The 18,580-nt window shown below is 43.1% G+C and overlaps 3 protein-coding genes across 3 annotated transcripts in view; 2 read left to right on the plus strand and 1 right to left on the minus strand.

Annotated features, from left to right (window-relative positions):
* Window positions 1-1,947: 1,947 nt before the first annotated feature.
* fgf2 (fibroblast growth factor 2) lies at window positions 1,948-10,408 on the plus strand. Its single transcript, XM_035161054.2, has 3 exons — window positions 1,948-2,592; window positions 4,714-4,817; window positions 7,312-10,408. The coding sequence occupies exons 1-3, from the start codon at window positions 2,415-2,417 to the stop codon at window positions 7,495-7,497; spliced, it is 468 nt and encodes a 155-aa protein (XP_035016945.1). The 5' UTR covers window positions 1,948-2,414; the 3' UTR covers window positions 7,498-10,408.
* On the minus strand, window positions 7,978-18,120 carry nudt6 (nudix (nucleoside diphosphate linked moiety X)-type motif 6). Its single transcript, XM_047340494.1, has 6 exons — window positions 17,861-18,120; window positions 17,715-17,822; window positions 16,505-16,708; window positions 13,365-13,420; window positions 9,169-9,223; window positions 7,978-8,840 (listed from the first exon to the last, which is right to left on the minus strand). Exons 1-6 carry the CDS (start codon window positions 18,036-18,038, stop codon window positions 8,458-8,460), a joined length of 984 nt encoding a protein of 327 aa, XP_047196450.1. The 5' UTR covers window positions 18,039-18,120; the 3' UTR covers window positions 7,978-8,457.
* Window positions 17,869-18,580, plus strand: part of spata5 (spermatogenesis associated 5) — a 97,645-nt gene continuing 96,933 nt past the window's right edge. Inside the window, exon 1 of the mRNA XM_035161052.2 lies at window positions 17,869-18,148. The gene's annotated coding sequence lies outside the window, so the exon portion shown is untranslated. The remainder of the gene's footprint in view (window positions 18,149-18,580) is intronic.

The raw sequence follows: 18,580 nt of genomic DNA on the forward strand, positions 1-18,580 counted from the left end.
GTGAAATCTTCCGTTTACTCTCGAATCAGAGACGGAGCTTCTTGCTGTCTTGAGTTAAATAACAGCGTCCCCCATGGCGTCACGGTAGAGCCAGAGCAGCCTAGACTCGACCGTGTTTATGCCATGAGAGGGAGGTGGGAGTTTAACATAGCAAACACAAAATTAAGAAGGAAATTAGAAAGGCCAAGTTATGGTGACACATCTGAGTCCCATGTTTTACTGTCCGCCCCAAACAACAGAAGAAACCCGAGACTTCGCAAATTTATAGACGACGTTTCATAAACCAGGCGAAGAAGAACAGTGGTGCGTTTACCACCATCAAGGCCCAACAGTCAACTTAAATTCAGTCAAACTGCAGCACATCACACACACTCATGGATATCAGTCCCCTGAATATGCCTGATTTTTTTTCAGATCCACGAGTTATTTCCTGGGAAATCGAAAAAATAAATCCTATATCGTAAACCGGTGAAGTAGCTTCTGTTTAATCCTGCTGATAAACAAGCAAATCATCTTTCATTACATACACTTGAGATCCTTGAAATTGAGATATTTACTTTAACAAAATATACATATGTTTCTTATCATAGTTCTAAATGAAAGCCACATTTTTACTGTCATTTGCAAAACTATTGTTGTAAGATAACGTTTCACTCCACAGAATGGCTGCAGAGCGCTTCTGTCATGTATATGAATGAAACGTCAGCACTGTGGAAACAGGTGCCACAGGAGTTTATCTTTAGAAAAGAAACCACTGAGAAACCATAAATCGTCTGTAATCTTCCTCAGACACTGGCACCGTGCATTTAGCTGGTTATGCATTTGAAAAAGCAAAGTATACGATAACTCCTGGACTCATGATGGCTGCCACTCAGAGTCAGATATAGTTAAAACCCACCATTTAGCCAGGGTATGACGTTTGGATTATTGAACGACACGTTCTTCTCATTAGATACACATCCATGTCATTGACTGACCTCACAAAATAACAAATACTCATCATTTCCTTCAGAGTCTTCATGTGTGAACAGGCCTCCACTGGATCGTTTACTGGATAATAAGGGACAATAACAACTGATTATATCATTCATGCCTGTGTGGAATGTGACGAGTCAATGTCAGAACAACAACTCTTAATTAAAAGGGCCTTGAATAACACACTGGCTGCTTTGTCTCTTCAGACATTGATCTCTACAAAAAGAGGAAATGTCACTGAATCATTTTGTTACGAGAATAGATTGAACAATCTCGTCCAACCCCGACAATCATCTCCTGTTTCATTCTTCATATGTGAAAAGGAAACTCCGGAAAATGTCCGTAAACAATTTTTGGGACTTTTCCTCAGTTCAGTGCAACAAACTCTGCAAATGACTGAGAACATGTCCCATCTCTGATTTGTTAATTGGGACAGTTTGAGGAAATTCATCTCTAACTCCATCCTGTTGGTGACTCCCTCCTCAGAACCATCCCAGTCTCAGCCTCAGTCTCTCCAGTGTCGGTGGTTGGATGTGAAACGTTTCACCGAACTGTTCATCAACCGAACAGCACGGCTTTCAGATGTGGTGACATTTACCCAGGAGTTCAGAGCAGAGACCTGACATCCCAAAGAACAGAAGAAGAACCTGCAGGAATGATTGTCATCACTGATCCTCCACTCGGCTGCTTCTGAAATTGAAAATCACTCATTCATGAAGTCCACACTTTGTGGATTCTTTCCCTATAAATAGCACAGAGTGAATCATTGGCTTTCTCTTTTCGTCCCTGGATGAATGAAAACACTGGTTCTCTTCACATGGCTGCTGCTGCTCTTGGCTCACTGAAGGGTGACACCAAGTCCTACGCCCACCCTCCTTCATGCCCTCCTCTCCTTCCACGACTCCTCTTGGGTTGGTGGGTTAAATACGTGAGCTCCTAGTGGGCGTGAGCATGCGAGTGTGTGTGTGTTGGGCGCATGCGGACTGAGGCCCAAAGGGGAAAGCCTTCCACGCAGATCTAAGCCAGCTGCCCTGCTTTTAATACTTCATTGCAAGAAGAGTAGAAAACAGGGGGAAGCCGCATGCATCCCCTCCACCAGTGTGCTCCCAGTACACTGGCAAAGCAGCTGCCTTTTCTACGAACAGCAGACGAGCAGCTACAAATAGTAGATTTGGACATTTTAGACTTTGGAGGCTCTTCCAGGAGACCCTCGGCTTCACATTCCCAGGACTCAAAGGGCACTTGCTGCCCTGAGTGGGGGGGTGTTCGAGCAAACTGACCTCTGGGGTTAAGAAGAATCAGTTTGAGTGAGACTCTGTGGAGGAGGGGAGGAGGGTACGGGCAGCAGTCGGTGGGAGGTGGGAGGCCTCGGTGGGGCTCCTGCACTTCTCAAGAAGGAGACTCGGCAGTCGCCGGGAAGCGGGGGAACAGAGGAGGAGATGGCCACGGGAGAAATCACTACACTTCCCTCCACACCTGATGACGGCAGCAGCGGCGGCTTCCCTGCGGGGAGCTACAAGGATCCCAAAAGGCTGTACTGTAAAAACGGGGGGTTCTTCTTAAGGATAAGGTCTGACGGGGGAGTGGACGGAATCCGGGAGAAGAGCGACCCCCACAGTAAGTAGTTCCAGTCCCCCTCCTTCTTCCTTTGCACCGAACACAATGCTCCTTTATGTTCCCTTTTCCTTTTTTAATAAGCGACAGGGAAGTGAACGTGAAGCAATCGTGGAGGAAAGATGTGAATTTTTCCAGCTTAGTTGGGTTTATTCTCCACGTGAGCGTAGGCCTGCGTCTGGAAAGAATAATAAGTCAGAGAGAAGTTTGCATAATCGATGGGAACTTTGATGGAATATGCCAGTGATGTTTTTAGTGAACGTAGATCACTGTTCTGAGTCACACTGAGGTTTACGTCACACAAGACAGCACAACAGAGTTATTTCCAGGTCACAGTCAATGAACTAATACAAATAAACCCCTCCCTCTTATCTGTACCCACAGTCAATCTATATATTTTTTAAAAAAGGGACAATTTCTTAGCTTCTTTTAATGTTTTTCTACAAGTTTGCCACAAATCAGTGGAATCTTTCGTGTGTTTGTTTGGGCCCCGGACGACCGTGACCCCCCCCGTATCACCGATTACTTTTAAGTGTGTCTCCTGTGTTGCATCAGTAAGTGGGAGGGGAGGAGCGGGAACATGGAAGTTGTGTTGTTTCCTTGGAAAACACATGTTCGCACAGTGCGCTGCCCCAAAGATACCGTGTGTGTCATTTCAAGCAGGTGCGGCCACAACAGAAAGATGCCTGATATGGAACCACTGCACGGACACGGGAGCTATTTTTAGAGTTATCTAGTAACTTTAAATCAGATATCCTGAGAGATGAAGCAAGTGGTGGTTTGTCTGCTTCCTGTTATGCATGGGTTCAGGAAGGAGTCGCAATGAGTCATTAAACAGGAATCAGTTTTAATCATTAAGCTTTTCACCCAAATGCTTCTTCACAGGTAACAAGTCTTCATTAACATTTCTTAAAGAGACGAGACCTCTGCTCTACATTTTGGTTGACTTGTGTTCTTACATTATCCAAAATGAAATTCACAATTTTATTCAGTCGCCCTTTATCCTTTCCTTCTACTGTTTGCTGCGCGTTCTGAAACTGATGCACCCCCCTTAAAGCATCATGTTTTGTTTTGATTGTGAGACCTCTAGTGGCTGAAGTTACATATTAATACATTTAAAGTTGACGTGACCTGATCTTCACCGATGATTCTTAAAGCGTCAACAAACCTGCCAGTGAGAGTTGTTACTAAATCCAGGCGTCCCCACATAGGATTCTGTGTTTATGTAGATAAGACGCTACTCACTCATATTTAGTTTATTTCCTTTGCCTGAGGACGATATTCCTCATCGACATTTCCACACATCGTTGGCCTCACACCAGCAACATGTAGAGAAACGATCGAACTGCACAGAGACGAGAAGAAATAATAGGTTCTTCCTGTTTTCTCATCTCACCGCACGAACACTAGTCATACGTTTCTTTTCTTCAGGGGGGAAAACGCTTCTTTGATCAGTGATACGAATCATCCACACAGCGGCTTTAACTGCTGACAGATGCGTGTTTATCCAAAGTCTTAATGTGGATTAATTCTGGACAGATTTCCAAATTTTACGTTGGTCTCCTCGTTGGTGGTTTTCGCTTCAGGCAAAGAAGGCTGTCCCTACAAAAGTAAATAATGAAAAGAAATAAATATAGAGATTTCACCCCTGTCCGTTTGATTATTGGTTTGTTTGTGTTATGTTTAAACGACAATGACGCTCACTTTGTTGGTAGTGAAATAATGATTTCAGATTTAAATTAACAAAGTGAACTGGTTCGTTCAGTTTCTCGATTCTAACAGAAAAGACACATTTTTCTTTCCAAGCACATAACTGAACAAATTTAGAAAATACAATAACAGCCAAATTGGAAACAAGCCGATGTGAGACGCTCGTCTACAAACCAATCGGTGTCAAGTAGAAGTAGACGCAGCCCACGTAGGTGACGACGACAGGATGTATGAATTATTTATTCCCTAAATTACGATGTGAAACAAAACCACCCAGATCAAATGGAAACAATGAAAATATGACATGAAGCTTGGTTCAGATTTCCGATGTGAAAATGCCCTTTTTCTATAAATCTCTAAACTTCTAATGTTATTTGTCTCATTCAAGTAAACTTTTGTATTTTTTTTCCTCAGTAAAACTGAAGCTCCAGGCGACCTCGGTGGGGGAAGTAATCATCAAAGGGGTCTGTGCTAACCGCTATCTGGCGATGAACAGAGACGGACGCCTGTTCGGAGTGGTGAGTGAGACAACCGGAATATCGTGTTCCCATTGTTAAAAGCCTCTGTTCGGTTAAAGTTAAAGTTAAAGTTTAATCTCAAATCAAATATTTACCTGGCAAGAAATTCTCCCCGCAGAGGGAAAGAATGAGGTCGATGCTCATTTGTCATCGTGAAGAAACGTTTGTCCCAACGTTAGACCGTACAAAGGGAAAACGTAGAAGATATATTAGATTCAGAAAGAGAATATTTAGTATCTAAGGCATCTCTCCCAAAATCAGTTTTATAATTTCTCTTTCCCTCCATCCTTGAGGCATTGAAATCACAATATATCACATCATTTAACCTTAAACCTTGATTTTGTACCACATGGCCACACAACCCACACATGTAGTCGTGAGGTGGGGATGCAGAGAGCTGTGCAGGACAACATCTGACGGACAAGAACAGAATCTCAAAGATAGTTAAGCAGCTCTGTCAAACTATTGAACCAGTCGTTTGTACAAAGAGTTTTGATAGATTCAAATTTCCATGGACCATGTTGAGTTTTACTGGTATCAAGTATATTTCTTTCTGTCGTACAGCCGGACGTGTGCAGAGGGTTTTAATCACATTGACAAGGGGAAGGAGACAGATTCAGAGCTGAGACACACTGTCACCACACACATTAGATGGACACCGTTAAAGTACTTTTTTACAAAGCATACTTAACTAATTCAAGTTTCTGAAAGGATCTTCCTGAGTGTTCATGAGAAACTGTCGACGCCAGCTCAGCACCCCCGCTGGTCGTGTGCCACAGTGTGAAGTGTTCGGTGACTGATGTGGTTCCGTGGTTGTGAAGAAGCATTTCCTCTGGATGAGAAGCGACGAGGTGGCGCCCTCTGTGTCGGCTCTTGATAGATTTACACCCGCCCTTTGTGGTAGTGTGGGGTTGACTGGGGTCGAGGTCAGGACCTACGCTATTGATTCTTCTTAAACCCATCAAAGGTCAAGGTCACAGCATGGAATCAAAGTTTTAGCCTAATTTGAAATACATAAAACCACATGTATTTACAGTTAAAATGATCTTTAATTCAGATTCAGTGTTATGTTGATACCACACAAAATAAGTATGTTGTACTCGTCAGGTCTGACAATCTCATTTTACAGTGGCATTGTTAGTGTATTATTATTTTATTATTATGGCCTACATCCCTCTCATAAGTTAAGTCAAGTTAAAATAATTTGTCAATCAATATAAATTCATGTCTTAAAGTTTGTTTTTTTAAATAAATAAACCCTTTGACAGTTTAGCACATGTTAAATAGTTAAGACTGCATTTCTACTTTTATTAATATATTGATAAATATCAAATTATTAAAAATTTTGTTCTGCTCATCAAGTTTTAACCTATTTTCAATGTTATCATCATCCTAAACTTTTAACAAAGTAACATTGCTCTTTAATAAATCAAAAATATAATTTCCCACCTTCTTAGATAACTTTTTTTTATTATAATTATATATATATATATATATATATATATATATATATCTGTGTCCTGGCGACATGTTAGGTTTTGTGTTTGTTTCCGTGACCAAAGGTTCAGTGGTTTTCCATCAAAAGAGAAACCAAAACCTCCCCCGCTGCCGTTTTTATTCCTGCTGCATATTTTCAGTTGTGACGTGTTGTTCCTCTGCAGCTCCTGTAATGTCTTTAACAAAGTGCTCCTGAGTGGTTGTGGCACATCATTAGAAAATGTCATCTGACTAATCCAGAGTTTAATAGCCGGGCAGTCTCGGTCAAAGAAAAACAAAAGCCTCTTGTTGCACAGGGTGTTTGGCCGCTAACGCCCAGAGACACTGAGATGTGGTCCAGACGTTGTGTAATTCAATGTTTTCTACAAAAGGAGGATGTTCAGAGCTTTTGTTAAAAAGACATAATGATTAATGTGAACTTCATTTTGTGCCATTCTGAAAGCCCTTCAAATTTATATAGAGTTTAATATCCGATCGTGATTGAATGACGCTGAACTAAGATAAAAATAAACGACCAGAGTTGTAGTAATGTCCCTGGTCAGACAAAAACATGTTTTATTGTATTCGTGTTAAAAAACTGAGACATAAACCAGAAGTCTCCTTCAAAATAAAGGTGCCATATAGTTTGAGTGTGTTTTATGTGGTGATTTAATGTCATAAAAACTCAAAGCATTACAAGTTTTCTCCTCATACACTACATTAAACAAATGCAATAAAATATCACCCAGACAAAATAACCTATTTAATGAAAAGCCACCGGAGAAACCGCATGTCCCAGAAGCGTTAATATTTTGGAAACGAAACTCTGAAACATTCAAATTAAATCTCAGTTTAGCAGCGGTTCAGTCGTTCCCCAGTTTACGGAACAGTTCACGTGTATTGGGATGTCAGGGTCTCCCAGCACATATAACACACTAGATATTACACACTTGAAAAAGCACCATGTCTCAGCCTGAACTTCAAGTTAAACTTTCCTCCTACATGTCGTTCTCCACAGAGACGAGCGACGGACGAATGCCATTTCCTGGAGCGGCTCGAGAGCAACAACTACAACACCTACCGCTCCAGGAAGTACCCGAGCATGTATGTGGCGCTGAAGCGAACGGGCCAGTACAAGTCCGGAAACAAAACGGGACCGGGTCAGAAGGCCATTCTCTTCCTCCCCATGTCGGCCAAGTGCTGAACCCGGGACGCGACCGAGAGGAAGTTCTTAACGGCAACGACAAAGAAGAAGATGTGACGGCAATGAAGACAGAGTGTTGCCCCCAAACAGCTGTGATCTTTTCCAACTGTTACGTCCTAACAGTTATTTATGTTTTATTTTTTATCTCGTCTGCTCTTCTTCAGCATTTCTTTAAAACTGTGGCACACGTCCAGACTTTTAACGTGCAGCCAATCGACGGCTTCACTAGTGCAACTGCAGCCAGGTGCCTTGCTCAAGTGCACCTCAGCAGAGAATGGCAGCCCAGCATTATTTGTTCATTTAATCCACGCAGATCCTCCCTCTCAGATAACCAGTCTGCGTCTTAGCCTTCAGTTAACGAGCGTGTGAGTCTTGGGTTTGAAAGCAGGACACGGGTCTCCCACATGATCGGGATTAAAAAGTGCGACTCAGATCCTGAGGTGAAGTGACTTGAGGAGAAAGGATTGAAAATACAGCAGCTGAATTTTCTAACATTTTATTTGACAAACCTAAACACAGCAAATCACAACCCATTAGGTACTTGCAAACTTCTTTTCTACAATGTTCAGTATCTCCACTAACTTAATGGGTTTGTCTTAATGTTCTGGTAAAACAACATTCCCTGATTTGTCCTTGTATAATTAGAGAATTGTGTAAAAAGCCCTGAAGGTTCATTGCACAGGAGAATAATGTATAAACAAGAGGTAACTGTAGAATCACAGCCACACAACAGTTGTGTAGGTCCTTCAAGTGTGAGATGAACCGTATGAGACTCTGCAGTCATGGAAACGGATCCTTTAAAAACGCACAAAGTGCTGTAGTTCAGTCTATTGCACCGTATTTCTTCAACAGTCAAAACACTCCATTCATAAATACACTTTAAATATGATTAATACTGACAAACCCGTGTGTCAACATAGCTTATCATGATCCTCGATGACCCAGTTTGATGATGGCGTGCTAGGATTTCAGTGTCTGAGGAAGCTGCCTGTGGTACAGCTGGTAGAACATCCCTGAGTAGACGGCCGGGAGCTCCTCCACGCCGAGGTCGATGCTGTCGAAGCCGCGCTCGAGCCCGTGAAGCAGGAGCCGGGCCACGCGAGCCGTGATGGGCGTGGTTTCGCTGGTCTTGGCCAGCTGGCTGAGGTCCAGCCATTCGCAGCGCAGACACTCCTGAGTGCAGAAGTTGATGTCATACGTTAGCGGGCTGAGTCGGCAGATGATGTACATGTCCGACATGCCGAAGGCGCCGGGGTGGTTGTGCTGCTGCCGAAGGCTGAGCAGAGATCTGAACTCGGAGCGAACGCCGGTTTCCTCGAATACTTCACGTACGGCAGTGGCACCTGGGAAAGATTAAATCACACATATATATCAAATCACCACGAAAACTGACGTAGAGGAAAGGAAATACAAAAAAAAGATTTGATGCTGCTTGTTTCTGTTGGATCATGTATAAAATATTAAAGCTGCTTTTAAAACGTTAAAGGGAATGGGGAGAGACTCTGCATATAAATATATATATATATATATACATATATATAAAGTTCCTTATTTTATTACGTTCAAATGAATGTATATGCATCATCTTAAAATCTAAATGTAAAGGGTTTAGCTAGATGTACTGTATTACTGTTTTTTTTTTTTATTAGCTCTGTTGAGTGCGACACTCACCGATATTTTCTCCTGGATCCGACAAACCACCGGGAAACTTCCACGCGTTCATCGTCTGAAATTCAGGAGCAAAGTTCAACATCAAGTGAGACAGATTTCACTGCTGTACATGTATCTGCTGGTGTAGAGCGTGGACTGTGTATGGACATGGATCACGCGTCTCCACTCGAAAGTGTGGACACCTGACCAAAGCCGGGGGGGGTCCCGAGGGGCCGGGCCGGGCTCGTAGAAAGTTTGGAAATGATAATTGGGTTGTTCATGTTGGCTGCTCTTATGCTGCTCTACTGCATATTTGTAATGTGGGGGGGGGGGAAACAATCAAAAAGAATGTGCGTCAGTAACAGGCTGGGATCAGGTTCAGAATCAAAGTTCATCTGTTGGGCTTGAACAGAAGAATGTGGCAAGAGGGGGAGGCCGGACAACTTAATTAGAACGACCTAGGATGACAGAAGGAAACTATCCGACGCAAAAACAAATGGCCCAAATAAGTTTTCTCCGTCGGGTGGCCGAGGAGTTCAGACATCCAGATGCCTCCTGGAAAGCGTGGCTGGGGTGAGGGACGTCTGGATTATCCTATTTGGCCCCAGTACCTCCACGACCTCAGCCCCAATAAGCAGAAAACAGTGGATGGATATTCGACGTGTACTGATCTCTTAGTCTGGCCCATGTCCCATCCACCAACACGGAGGAGACAGCCACCAGAGGGCAAATATAAATGATATGGCTTCACTTTCGGGGAGATGTCATATCGTCCATCTTTATTTACAGTCTATGATGTAATATCACATTTTAAAGTCACTTGTTAGAGGAAATATTTTAAAGGTAAAGCTGTAGTTTTTTTTACTCTTAAAGAAAATGGCAGTATCCAGTAGAGGATCATATATGATCTGAAAGAGAGATTGTCTTATACATATGAAATTATAATTATACACACAGAGATATTTAACGCTCTGATCTGAGATGCTTTTCTTTTTATGTTTTATATTTAGTTCCTCACTCTGGAGTTTTTAATGTGTGTTTGTGTGTCTTTCAAAAAACTGTTTCACCACTTAACCTTGAAAAATAACATTTTGCTGCTGGTTAAATTATGATGTTAGTGACGTGTGTATATCTATTTTTGTAGTTACCTAAAGAATTTTGTTATGCTGTGCTTGTGCTCGTCTTGTATTGTCGACAGAATGCTATATTTTTGGAGCTGTTTCTAAAAGGATGAAATAAAGGAAGTTTTCTGTAACTTTAACCAGTCGAGTCCGAGTGATCCTTCAGAGTAAAACGCTGCGTCGCCACTGGAGCTCCACTCGTGAACTTTTCACACCAAACTCCGCAGGGGAACGAGGTGTAAATGTCACCGGATGACGAGTGGATCAAACCCTCTCACATCATTCACCCCCCCGATGAATGAAATGAGCCCAACGGGGATCTGACACTTTTGATACCTCGGTCATGTGCGAGTGATAATGATCATGTCCTGGTTTCTCCTCAGGAAGTTGGTAACTCTTCACGAGTTCTGAACTGGTTTGGTCTGCCAGAGTGGCTCTGCTGCCAAGGGCCAGACTATTATAAAGCCTGTTTCCAGTAAACAGCTCGATGAGGAGGAGGAGGAGGAGGAGGAGGAGGAGAGGGAGGAGGAGGAGGAAGAGATAAAACCCTCCCTGCACTTCCAGGCCACTAACTGTTTCCCTCTGCTTCTGAACAGAATACATCAAGATACATTAAACTCTGCAGATTCCTGTGAACAGGACAGTATCTGCAGATTGGCCCATTTTTTTATCACCCCCACCACAGAGGTTATGTCATCACCCCCGTCCATCTGTGTGTTTGGGAGCAAGATTGCACAAAAACTACTCGATAGATTTCCATGAAACTTGGTGGGAGGCTCGGAAACGGACCAAGGAAGAAGTAATTAAATTTCGGCATGGATGCAGACAAAGGGGGCGGATCCAGGACTGGTTTCTCCACTTGCTTTGTCAGTGCATTTTTTGACATTTACACAAGTTCCCCAGGGACTAATTGGTGGATCTGGATGACGGGAGCTGAAATCTGTTGCTGCTTTCAGACATGCGCTGAACTTAATTTAAAATTCACAGCAAGCGAGTGGGCGTAAATCTGAAAAGACAAAAAGAACGAGAATATCTCAGGAGGAAAAAGAGATGAAGACTTGGAAAGACGACGAGATTCGAGAACTTTTGGTGATAAGAACCGACACGATGTCGCTGAGCAATAAACAAACGTGTGTAATCTCCACAGCGGGGTTTATACGTCACGTCCTGCCTCCTGCTGCTCTACCCAGTCTGACCAAGACTATCTCCCAGGGTTCCTGATATGTGAAAGGCCAACTCCAGAAAATGCCCAGACCCAATTTTCCCAGATGTTTACCAGATGTTTTCCAGAGTTCATGTCTGAAAGCAGCGTGCGTGTAGTAGTTTGTTGAGGTGACTTCCTCGGTGGAGGTATGAGCTCTTCATCTCGTCTTTTTGAAGCAGTGATTACTTCGTCCCTCTGGAGTTTATTGTTCTTTGACAGCGAAGCGATGACACATGCGTTCATGCGTGAAACAGGCTCTTGTGCAACCAAACGTTATTTTCATTATCTATGACGCTTAAGCTTTGTTTGGCAACTGTTTAATTTATCGAATGTCACAATTACATCTTCACAGTTGTTAAGTAAGATGTCAACAATATCAAAGAGATTCACCAAAGGGCGGTTTAAACTTTCCCAGTGTTGTTGTTTGTGGATGATTCAACTTTTTTTGGCAGGAGTGTTGTAATGAGGGTTTGGCACCAGATTTTGGTACATTACAGTTTATAAGTTGTTATTTTAAATGCACACGTTTCTGTATCAGGAAGAGAAACGTGGTATCAGAGCATCTGTACACGTTCATGTCAAGTCCTGTTCGCTGGTTTGTCTAATGACATGATTGCTAAATTGCTGCATCACTGACCTTTCAGGTCCTGGTGCTAATCTTGTTTTGGCCGACGGCGAACACAAACAAATCTGAGAGGAAAGGTTATAAATGGAAGGGCTGTTGTGAGTGAACTAAATAACATGTTGAGCTACAGAGCGGACACACACGGACGCTCACTGAGTCGTCTGAGCACATTCAGCTCGTGTAAACACTGTGTTTGCTTGAGGTCGGTTAATGTCCTGCGGGGCTGTGTTCAGTGTGAGCTGCTGAGGGGATCAACACAGGCGACACACAACACGCTGAGTAAACACAACTAATCTTGTGGAGCAGCAGCGCAGTCACAGCTTGTTTCTTCACTGAGGAGGGAAGGATCAGTGATCTCGGGGTCAAGAGATGGTGGACTAACGGCCAAACATCTTTTTAAACAGCACAAATGTGATGATTTTCCTTTTTTGAGGGGGAAATGTTCTGCCAGTTTGACTGTAAATCACTAATCAGTGCTTAGAGCTTTCAGACCTGAACTTCTCCTGCCGGTCACCCAGTAAAAACTCTGGCAGGCAGCAAGAAAATAAAACCTCAGGAGGAAAGAGAGCAGCCAGACGATGATGTCGAAGACTTCATACGCGACGTCCTGCCTCCTTCCTCCTGCCTCCTTCCTCCTGCCCCCTGATCCAGTCAGATCTGCAGTATCCCTCCATCTCATCACAACCACCACCACTGTCTCACCCCCGGGCTCAGATTCTTTACCTCGTCACCAGGGAGTCTAAATGCCAATAGACTTTTCCTTCTGTTGTGCATGGCAATACAAATGTTGTCCCACTGTCTACTGGGCCGTTTTTAACAGGGTCGGCATAGTGTGCAGTTGTTCGCTCTCTGTTGCCTCACAGTCAGGAGGCTTTTCTGTGTGAACAGCTCAGCCTGTGTGGGTTTTCTCCAGCTTCCACAGTGTAAACACCAGCAGCTAAAGGTAACTGGAGACTTTAAATTGTCCGTGAATGCGAGTGAGGATGGTTTGTTTTCCTCTGTGTATCAGCTGGATACACTGGTGACCTGTCCAGGGTGAACCTGCCTCTTCCCAGTGTCTCAGCTGGGATTAGATGTTATGACTTTATTCTCGTAAAATTACAAATAACTAAACTTTAATTCACAAAATCTAAATTTTTAACATTCTGTCTTGACGACTCAGCCCAATGTGTAAATTGAAGTTAAATATAAAAGTCTTGTATTTGCTCTGATCATCTTTAATAAATGTAATAAAGTGTATTTATTAACAATACAGTAACACATTTACCTTATTTCTGTCTTGGACGACAAGAACTTTTCCATTCGACTCGTCCACTACTGCACCTAGAGAGAAAGAAATCACATGGTCACTTTAAATATTATGTAAGTTCTTATGTAATCTGATCTACATTCTGCACTGAGGTTACTATAACAACATTTTAATGGGAGAGCCACTGGCAGAGCAGCTCAGAGTTGATTATTAGTTTGGACACAACGTTAAACTTCCACAGAGTCGAGGAAAAAGTCTCCGTCAGACCTCGGGCGGCATCTGCTCGCTGCGTTATGGGTTTTCTTCTCTGATGATGAAGATCAATCACGTCTGCACATAAACCTGACGAAGGACATTACTGAGCTTCTGGTTCACAATTTAAAAACGAAAATTTAATTTTATCCCACTTCTCAGCCAGTTCGGTGGCCGTACACAAGAGTGACGGCCAAAAACACCAAAAATAAAAGCGTAATAAAGTGCAGCTTGACGTTTATCCGAAGAGCCATAAGCACATTACAGCTCCAGGGGCCTGCGGGGACTCGTGAGATGTCAAGTTTGTTTCAAATTAACCTGTTTCTGCTCTTGTGAAGGGAGCGGCTGGTGGACGGACGAGGATTTGGACAAGCGGGGACATCGGCGCTCGCTCTTGGACAATCGGCACAAAACCATTTAGTGATTCAATTGGTTTCAATCTACGAACGGTAACTAGTGTATTTGAGCCAAGGACTCATTTGCTGGCCACTTGGGGGCAGCAAAACCAAACTTTAAAGAATGGGGCGGATATGGCTAAGGTGGTAGAGAGGGCCGCCTACCAACCAGGAGGTCAGTGGTTTGATCCCCGGCTCCCGATGGCTGACAATGTATGAATGGTGTGTGACAGAAACAGTTTGATTTTCATCAGACTCCGTGGCTATATTACGTTGGGGTTTATCTACAGATGACTAACTTTTGGAGCTGATCGGTCAAAGGTCAAGGTCAAGGTCAACAAAGATATGGTTCCAAAAAACACATTTAACAAGATTAAGTGCGGATCTGGAGGAAAGGGCAAGTCCAGGAATTTTTGTTGATTTGTGACGTTTCCACTCATTTCCCAGAGAATACTGGAGAAAGATCAGCCACATTATAAGTAGTGATATCTATGAGCGTGTGTGATTTGGTGCAGCCAGATTGAATTGATTGTTGGGGCTTGACGGACATATGAGTTCTACTGAGTGACGTTCCAGTTCAATATAAAGATGTTGATTGTAGCCGATTTAACGTCAGAACTACATTTACAGTAAATATCGACAAACTGGTGGATGAACTCACCGACTCTTACAAGCATCCACAGTGTCAACGAGAAAATAAATGTTGGAGGACACAATAAGGAAGTTTCGTGTTAAGACAGAATCATCGACTTTGAGTCTAAACAGAGTCGGAGTGACTCAGCTGAATGACGTCCACTTCACCATTTAACATTTTTGTCTCCGGACTGAGTGGGCTCTTATTTTTCGGGCTGCTAGTGACTAAGAGAGGCAGATATGTCGGTGTCGACAGCTCAGAGGGGCCACTCTCTTTTCCGGTTTGCTCCGTCTGACCGGCCGAGACGGGCCTCCTTAAATGAATGTCACAGATGTGTAAAGAGGGATGTGTCGTCCTGAAGGCCTGACTTGGACTTCCAAGTGGAAATTGATGTCATCCCCGCTCCCTGAGCCATTTGGCAGTTCACAGGAGGAGGCCTGCTCGCTGCTCAGAGAGGCTATCATTAAGAAGCCTTCAGTCCAGGAAACTAAATGCTCAACAGGAGCATTTGAGGGGAAAACAGGGGGGGGGGATAGGAATTATGAGACAGAGGAACTGTGGAAATGTTCATTATTTGAGTTTACACATGGTTTTTTAATATGTTTTTATAGAAAATATGAGTTTGAGGTCCAGGACGCTGACTGTTCTTGTGTTTAGCAGGAAACACACATTTGTTAATAGTCTGATACTCAGCTGCTGGATCGGTCTGTGCTGTAATGAGGGAGATGAACATCGTCCAAAACACAAATACTAAAGGATCTGCACTCAACTATGACACTTATGATTCACAAGTAGTGAGTATATCACCCTAAATAAATATTATCTTTCATTTATTTCCTGTTATTACTCTGTGAAGAGCAGTTTATTCAACCTGCGGTACATTTATTTAGATATAACTTGACCATCCCAAGTATGAATGAATGGCTTTAATAAATAGAGACGTTACGAGACCCTTCCTGAATCCGATACCGTGACTTTGTGTAGTGGCAGTACGTCACAACAGCTGTTTTTAAACGGCGAAGAGGTGATTTCTGGGAAAAGATCATTTTAATCTCATATATTTTAAAGACGTGGTATCAGATCAGTACATAGATTCACGTACTTGCTGATGCCAGTCACAGCAGTTTAGGCCGAATCAGAGGCATTTCTGAAGCTGGTATCGATATTGGAATATCTCTTTTTAATACTACTACTACTAGTACTATTACTACTAATAATAATCCTTATGAGCTCATATTTTCTGAGTAAATTACACATTTACGTCCAGCAGCGTATGTGTGTTATCTCCACAGTGAGGTTTAGTGAGCATCTCATTCAGCTCAGTTTCTCATGTTGTTTGGCCCAAACAAGAACAATAAGAAGTTGTCGAACCCCAAAATGTTTCATTAAACCAAAGTTACACAGTGGTGAGTTTTTAAAAGTGAATCTAAGATCTCCAGCAGATTGTCTGACAAAAAGAAAGGAGGAAGGAACGAGCTGCTGCATACTTGAGATTCCAAATCATTAGTTTCATCTGTTTCCGACACTGAGGTCGGTGGGTCACCCCCCCCCCAAATGAAAGATGCTCTGGACATGTTCTGACATGATTCAAGTGCTTCCACTCTTTAATAAAAGGTATAAGCGGCCCCCTGCTGGACAGTCACACACTCTGCACACGAGGACGGCAGCTCCTCCTCCAGCTGCTGCTCTCCCCAGTGTGAGAGAATTTCCACTTACGCAAGTGAAATGGGTCAAAGTTTGAAAATGCAAAACAACCAAGCAGACAAACAACCTCCTACACTTGGAATGAAAGAAAAACAAAGTGCTTTGTGAGCAGATTGATGTGGTTTTAACTCATTTTGTCACAGAGGATGAACTTGCAGGTGTAAAATCTCTACCTGCCACTCCAATTTGGTGAGTTGCAAACCCCGGCAGTCTGCTCTGGCCCTCTCCGAGCCACAGGGCCAAGACGGCGTGGTCGTGCCGGGCGTGGTGGAAGGCGAAGCCGTGAGCAGAGGCGGCGGCTGCACACCGGCTCAGCGAGATGGGAACTCGGAGCCACACTGCCACCTTCCCCTCGGCTCTCCACCGCACCAACGCATCTGCGGAGAACACAGGTCAAATGTTTCTGCTTCTGTTGAAGAGCGAACTGCAGGAACAGACGAACGTGGGGGATGATGGATCAAAAGTGAAAGATGCTTTTTAAATTAGATTTCCGTTTGGTACAAAGATGGAAGATTTAGGACGATAAGAGACAAAGATGAACAACAGACACAATGTGCTGGAAGGAGACTTGATGTTATTGTGCTTTTGCCTTGTCACACTAATGTATGGAGCCATTAACTATAAATGTAGATTTATTTCATTCATTCTTTAATAAATGTGATATTAAAGCATTTAATCAAAGAATAATCATGTGATTTAGTTTACAGCTTAAAAAACTCTGGGTCATTAATATCCCTCATTTTATTAGTTTGTTAGTTGTTGAACTTTGAGTCTGTGTGTTGCAGGTTTTAAACAGCAGCTGTCAATGGAACATGATGTTTTTAATCAATATTCTACTTAATATTTTATCATTGCTCTGCCTATTTATAAATGATGAGTCACTTTGTAGTTTAAATTATGTATTTAACATCTGTAGCATCTGTCCATGATCCTTTATCCTGTATCCTGTCTATGTATGTCGATTTATTTACTGCTGCTGATTTCACGAGAGTCATCAAACACACGTCAATGTATGTCAATAATGTAATAAAGTATCTATGATGGAAAAAATTATAAATTAAAGGGAATTTGAACCACACAAACAAAATGGGAAATAAAACAACAAGAAAAGCAATGAATCACTGCATGACACACACACACACACACACACACACACACACACACACAGACAGACAGACACAAACACAAACAGAGAAACACACACACAGACAGACAGACACAAACACACACACAAACAGAGAAACACACACATAGACAGACACACACACACACACACACACACACACACACACACACACACACACACACGTCACTGATTGTGTGAGTTGATAAAAAACAACACGTGTCGTTCTCAGCTCCACAACAACAACAACAACAACAAACCTCGCAGTAAGTCGCTGAACACACTCTCGCTGATGTCAGCGGGTAAACCGGCGTCACTCAGCTGCACCGTGACGCCCCCGAACCGGTCCACGGCCCCGGTCAGAGCCGGTCCACGGCCCCGGTCAGAGCCCGGTCCACGGCCCCGGTCACCGCCCCGGTGCCCTCTGCCCGGTGCGGCAGGGAACCACCTGCCGGGGCCGGGCGGGAGAACGCACGGACCGCTGTGCGTGTGGCACCGGAGGTCCTGCAGCGAAACGGTTCCCTCAGCAGCCGCGGCAGCAGCAGCAGTTTGAAAAGAGACGTAGAAGAAGAAGAAGCGGCCATGTTGATAAAGAAATAAAACAACACGTGGACCTCGTCCAGGTTCTCGAAGCTGGGTTCGAACTCTGAAGTACAGTTACGTAAAGCCCCGCCCCGGAAGCTGCGTAGATACCGTAAGTACCCGAGCTGAGGTTCCCACGGCCACAGGGTGATGCTGTGACGAACCTCGTTCACAAATCTGACAATTTAACTAATTTTATATAATTGCGCTAACTCACCAGGTTAGTGGTTAGAATCAGAAGAAGCGCTGGTGTCTAATGGTAAATTCGGCTAATAAATCAGACAATTAAACCTTTAATCTGGTTAAATATAAACGTTTTTATACAATTAATATAATATTGCACATAAACGGTTTAAAAAGCGTAAAATGATTGATTTTTACATTTTTTATATCTTCCGAATGTGTCTTATTTATGTTTTTAATATCGTTAATGTTTTTCTATTGTGTGTTGCTGCCTGGTGAAAACAAGGCAGATATAAAATTACACAATTTCTCAGTGGAAATTCACATTTAATTCATTAATATGTAACTTTTCTTAATCGTT

This window comes from Hippoglossus stenolepis, chromosome 7, assembly GCF_022539355.2.
Source record: "Hippoglossus stenolepis isolate QCI-W04-F060 chromosome 7, HSTE1.2, whole genome shotgun sequence".
NCBI classification, from domain to species: Eukaryota; Metazoa; Chordata; class Actinopteri; order Pleuronectiformes; family Pleuronectidae; genus Hippoglossus; species Hippoglossus stenolepis.